This window comes from Haemaphysalis longicornis, unplaced genomic scaffold, assembly GCF_048455015.1.
Source record: "Haemaphysalis longicornis isolate Haplotype H1 unplaced genomic scaffold, Haemaphysalis longicornis Haplotype H1 scaffold_5, whole genome shotgun sequence".
NCBI lineage: Eukaryota > Metazoa > Arthropoda > Arachnida > Ixodida > Ixodidae > Haemaphysalis > Haemaphysalis longicornis.
This window is the reverse complement of record NW_027526385.1, coordinates 133,615,345-133,620,396: the sequence shown is the minus strand read 5'-3', so window position 1 is coordinate 133,620,396 and position 5,052 is coordinate 133,615,345. Positions and strand designations below refer to the sequence as shown.

Sequence of the window (5,052 nt, the reverse complement as noted above, 5' to 3'; positions counted from 1 at the left end):
CGCGCGCTATTCAGGAGTGCCTGCTCGCCAAATTGCAGTATGCACCACCGCCAACGCCGAGCCAATCCTTGGAGCCCAGCTGTGCCTGGAACGGGCCTGGCGCTTTCCAGTCGTGGGCGCCCCAGTCCGCGACACACCGGGCTTTGGATCCGGGCGAATTTGCACCAAGAAGGCGGCCGCAGAACCGATACCGTGACCGCACTCCAGCCAACGCGGGCTACGGGGCCGTGGGCCACCCGGTCCCAGCCAACGTGGGCTACGGGGCCGTGGGCCACCCGGTCCCAGCCAACGTGGGCTACGGGGCCGTGGGCCACCCGGTCCCAGCCAACGTGGGCTACGGGGCCGTGGGCCGCCCGGTCCCACACGAAGACAAGCCATCCGGCGGACGAATGTGGTACGGACGCAACCAGGCCCGTCTGCAGGGGCCCGCCACCGAGGACATATTTCCGCGTTCAAGAAACTTCACGTCCCGGCGTCGCTGAAGCCAGGCAGCGAGTCGCAGCGGGCCAACACACCTGGTAAATCGTTTCTTGTGCCTTCGGTGGATCGCATGCAGTATCCCCCCAAGCTAGTGTCACCAACCATTCGTGTCAAAGTGCTCGGCAAGATCGTAACTGCACTCCTTGATACCGGTTCCACAGTTTCCCTTATCGGCGATATGCTTTTCGAACACTGCAAGGCAAAGCGGGTAAAATTTCGCCATACCGAAGTTATGCTTAGGATGGCGTCGAGCGCGGCCGCGGAGAGCACAAACGCTGTTCGGTTACGCATATCAGTTAGCTCCCGCGCTAAGAGACAAAGGTTTTTGTATCTAAAGGGCTTGTCGGTTGCCATGATCCTAGGCACAGATTTTATCGCAGATGTTACTATGCGGTTGGACATCAGAGCTGGCGGGTACTACCTTGGCGACGACCCAGGTTTTTTCCCGTTTGAGGCCTCGGCGGGTCCCCTGGTACCCTGCAGGTCTGGCGCTGCTTTGTCGACTGAAAGCCTGCCGGCAGACCTGTTACAGGAGCTGCAGAATTTCAAAGGAACGTCGTCTCAGGGCAAACAGCTCGAAGACCTCCTGCGCCAGTATGCGGACATGTTCACGGAAAAACCAGGAAAAACGAATGTCTTGCAGCATCGCATCGACACTGGGAACGCAAAACCATGGCGATGCAGCCCACGACCAATGAACGCCCCCAAGAGAGCGCTTTTCGACAAAGCCTTGGACGAGATGCTCGACACCGGCGTCATTCGTCCATCAAAGAGTCCTTGGGCATTCCCCGTCGTCCCAGTCGGTAAGAAAGATGGATCTATGCGAATCTGTGTCGACTACCGAAAACTGAATGCCATGAGGGAACGAGATGCCTATCCGTTCCCGTCGGTGACCGAAATAACGTATGCCGTGGCAGGCGCGAAGTATTTCACGACCTTGGATTGTTCACGTGGCTATTTACAAATAGAAATGCACTCAGACGATGTACCGAAGACCGCGTTTACATGTCACCGAGGGTTGTTTGAATTCGTGCGTATGCCTTTCGGTCTAAGCAATAGCCCCAGTTCATATCAAAGGATGATGGACATTGTTCTGGGTGACGCGAAACACGAATTCGCTTTGTGTTACCTCGACGACGTCACTGTCTTTTCACGCTCGTTCGAGGAACATGTGGAACATTTGCAGATAGTGCTACAGCGCATCCGCGCAGCCGGGCTGACTATACATCCCGGCAAAGTACAGCTGGCCGGGGAAAAAATCAACTTACTCGGATTTGTTGTTGACAAGGGCGTTCTGAGACCAAATCCAGAGAAACTGCAAGCCATACTCCAATACCCGCCGCTGAGCGACGTCAAAAGCTTGCAACGGTTTCTTGGCATGATTGCGTTTTATCGCCAGCTCATTCCCCAGTGCGCGAACATCTCTGTACCGCTCAATGAACTACTTCGCAAAGGCGAGAAGTGGTGTTGGGCGTCCGAACAACAGACCGCTTTTCAAACCTTGCTGAAAGCATTAGCAGAAAATGCGTCTTTGCAAACTCCCTGACCTAAACAAGCCGTTTGTGGTACAAACAGACACCAGTGAATTCGGCTTGGGGGCGGTACTTCTGCAAGAGTGGGATCAAGTGTTGAGACCAGTGGCTTTCGCCAGTCACACTCTGACGCCAGCCGAACGCAATTATTCCGTCACCGAAAAGGAATGCCTAGCGATTGTGTTCGCGCTGAAAAAATTTGACATGTTTCTAGACGGAGCATGCTTCACCATTCAGACTGACCACCAAGCTCTCTCCTGGCTTCAGAGGCTTCAAAACCCAGCAGGACGACTCGCTCGTTGGGCACTCGCGCTGCAACGTTATGACTACTCCATCGAAAACAAGAAAGGCACCACTAATACAGTTGCTGACGCGCTGTCACGCGCTCCCCTTTTTACTGATACACAGGTGGAAAACGAAGAAAGTATGGTGGTTGCAGCAGTGCAGGCCCCCACGAACGACCGTTGGGGATCGTTGGTGAGCCAGCAGGACTTGGTTGCGGCACAGCGGAGCGATGGTCTATGTCGCAAAGTCATCGACAAGCTCTCGACAACAGACTCTCCAGAAGCTTCCCGGAACGACGAGGTCGACAGCTACTTGCTTGGAAATCATGGTATTCTGCTGCGATACATTCCCCAGGCAGACGACGACTCAACACAAACTCCTTTCCGAGTTGTCGTTCCCCGCAAGTTGCGTAAGTTGTTCATCGGCTACTACCATGACTCCGCTCTGGCGGGTCACTCGTCTGGGCAAAAAACCTATGAAAAGTTATGTCGCACAGCAACTTGGCCGGGAATGCGACAAGATGTACTTCGGTACGCTCGCTCCTGCCCCATATGCCAGAAGACCAAACCACGTGGAGGCCTGCCGCTTGGAACAATGACATCCGTCCATAGCACCTCGCCGTGGCAAATCGTTGCATGCGACGTGATGGGGCCGTTTCCTCGAAGTCCTCGAGGCAACCAGTTCTTGTTGGTAATTACAGACCACTTCTCAAAGTGGGTCGAGTTGTTTCCTTTGCGGAAGCTAACCTCTCAAAAGGTGTGGGAATGCCTCCTGGAAGTGTTCACGAGGTTTGGTTTCCCCTCGCAGTTAATCACGGACAACGCGACGTATTTCACCAGTAAGGTTTTCCGAGATTCTTTCCACGCCTTGGGAATACGTCACACCCGCACCTCGGCTTACCACCCGCAAGCGAACATTATGGAACGGGTCAACCGAAACCTTAAATCGATGCTCATTGCTCACACTGGCCGTCACAAGGACTGGGACAAAAAGCTTTCCGAGATGGGCTTCGCAACGCGGACAACGATTAACAGATCTACCGGTTTCACGGAAGCGCAACTGAATTTTGGCAGAGACCCCAAGTTTCCTCTCGACAGTTCGCTCCAACCCACGCAGAATCGCACTGATAAATCCCCCGCGACATTCGCGGCTGACATTCGCAAGCGGCTAACAGAGTCCGTCCGGGAGGCCCGCGAACATCTCGACATCTCCCGACTCGACCAGACGTCCCAGTACGACAAGCGCCGACGGGACGCACAATTTTCCATGGGTGATCTTGTGTTGAAGCGAACACATCCACTTAGTGATGCGTCGAAGGGCTTCACCGCCTCACTTGCACACAGGTGGGATGGCCCGTACACCGTGGCGGGTAAGTCTAACCTGTCGTATGTGCTGAAAAACTCTTCCACAGGTGCATCGTACGGTCCGGTGCACGTGTCCGAACTAAAGCGGTATTTTTCGCGCGAGGATACAGCCAACGGGAATCAGCGAGAAGACTGCCGCGGAAAGCGCGCGACACATCACTATTCCCCGTCACCACGATACAATCTGCGCATGCGTCACTAACTACTTGCTCATTTGTGTTTTCTTTGCTTTTGCCTGCAGAAGATGTCTCGGAACAGCAGTCGGGCCCACCCCTACCACCGTCGGCAACCCGAACGCTCGGCCCCGCCCCAGGGTTCACGGCGCCGCCCGTTCCCGCCACCGTACCCTCCAGCACGACCTACGGAAGAGGTGGCCACGTGGACGGTGCTGTCACCTTCGGGCCACCCGGTGGGCTGGCACTCTCGTCTCGAGTGGTCCGACCAGCCTCAAGTGCTCGTCGGCACGCCGCGCACCTCCGTCCCGGCCCCCTTTCAGGGGCTCACAATCGCAGAACATCACCCGGTAGAACCACGGCCGGTATACACCCAGGAAGAACTGGCTCCGCTGTGTGAAGTGTGCCAAGTGCCGGAAATCAGCTGGCGTCACCACCGTGCCGGGGCTCTCCACACAGAGCGTTCAAGAGCCTTGCGCGCCAACCGCCCGGAGGGCAACAACAGCCAGGACGCCCTGGAAGAAGCCTTGGCAATGTTGCGGCGGTTGCGCCCAGACCAGCGGCGCCAAGCAATGGACGCAATCCTGGACTCCGAGGACTGTGTGTAAACGAGTCTCGGACATTTTTTTTCCTCCCTTTTCTTTCGTTTATTTTTTTCTCTCTCTTCGTGTAGCAAAGAACCAAGAACTTTTTTTTTCCAAGGGGGGGGGAAGTGTGGGGATTCTCCCCTGTGAGCGCCCACATTAGGCTGTTTCAAACTGCCGCGCGCCACCTCTCCTGCCATCTGGGAACACACGGCAGAAAGACTGTGCGATGGAGGGGGGCGTGGCACAACTTTGGGCACGCTAGATAAGGGCAGCGGTGCTTGGTAGCGGGGGGAGTTGCCGGCCCGGAGCGCCGCCGGTCACAAGAGAGAAGCCACCGCCGTCAGCCACCTCGAAGAAGACGCACGTCAGCAAGGCCCGCCGTTCGTCCCGCCGTACCGTAAGCCCTGGGACCCTGAAGTGCTTTTGTAATGTGCTTGGTTGATTGTATCCCCTGTTCCATTTATATTTCATTTTCCACTGCTTGAGTAAGGCGCAATTGTTCCTCTTGCAATGTTCTGTGCGTGATGTTTTGACGAGGCCGTTGCCTGAACCCCCCTCGGCAGGCAGAACTACCTACAGAGTAAGGTATCGGTTTTGTAGCTGCTGGCAACCGTTGAGTCCGGCTAACTAG

The 5,052-nt window shown here is 55.8% G+C and overlaps 1 protein-coding gene across 1 annotated transcript; it reads left to right on the top strand.

Annotated features, from left to right (window-relative positions):
* The first annotated feature begins 456 nt into the window (after positions 1-456).
* Positions 457-4,598, top strand: LOC144139407 (uncharacterized). The gene is made up of 2 exons (XM_077671751.1): positions 457-518; positions 3,903-4,598. Exon 2 carries the CDS (start codon positions 3,906-3,908, stop codon positions 4,440-4,442), a length of 537 nt encoding a protein of 178 aa, XP_077527877.1. The 5' UTR covers positions 457-518; positions 3,903-3,905; the 3' UTR covers positions 4,443-4,598.
* Positions 4,599-5,052: the final 454 nt, after the last annotated feature.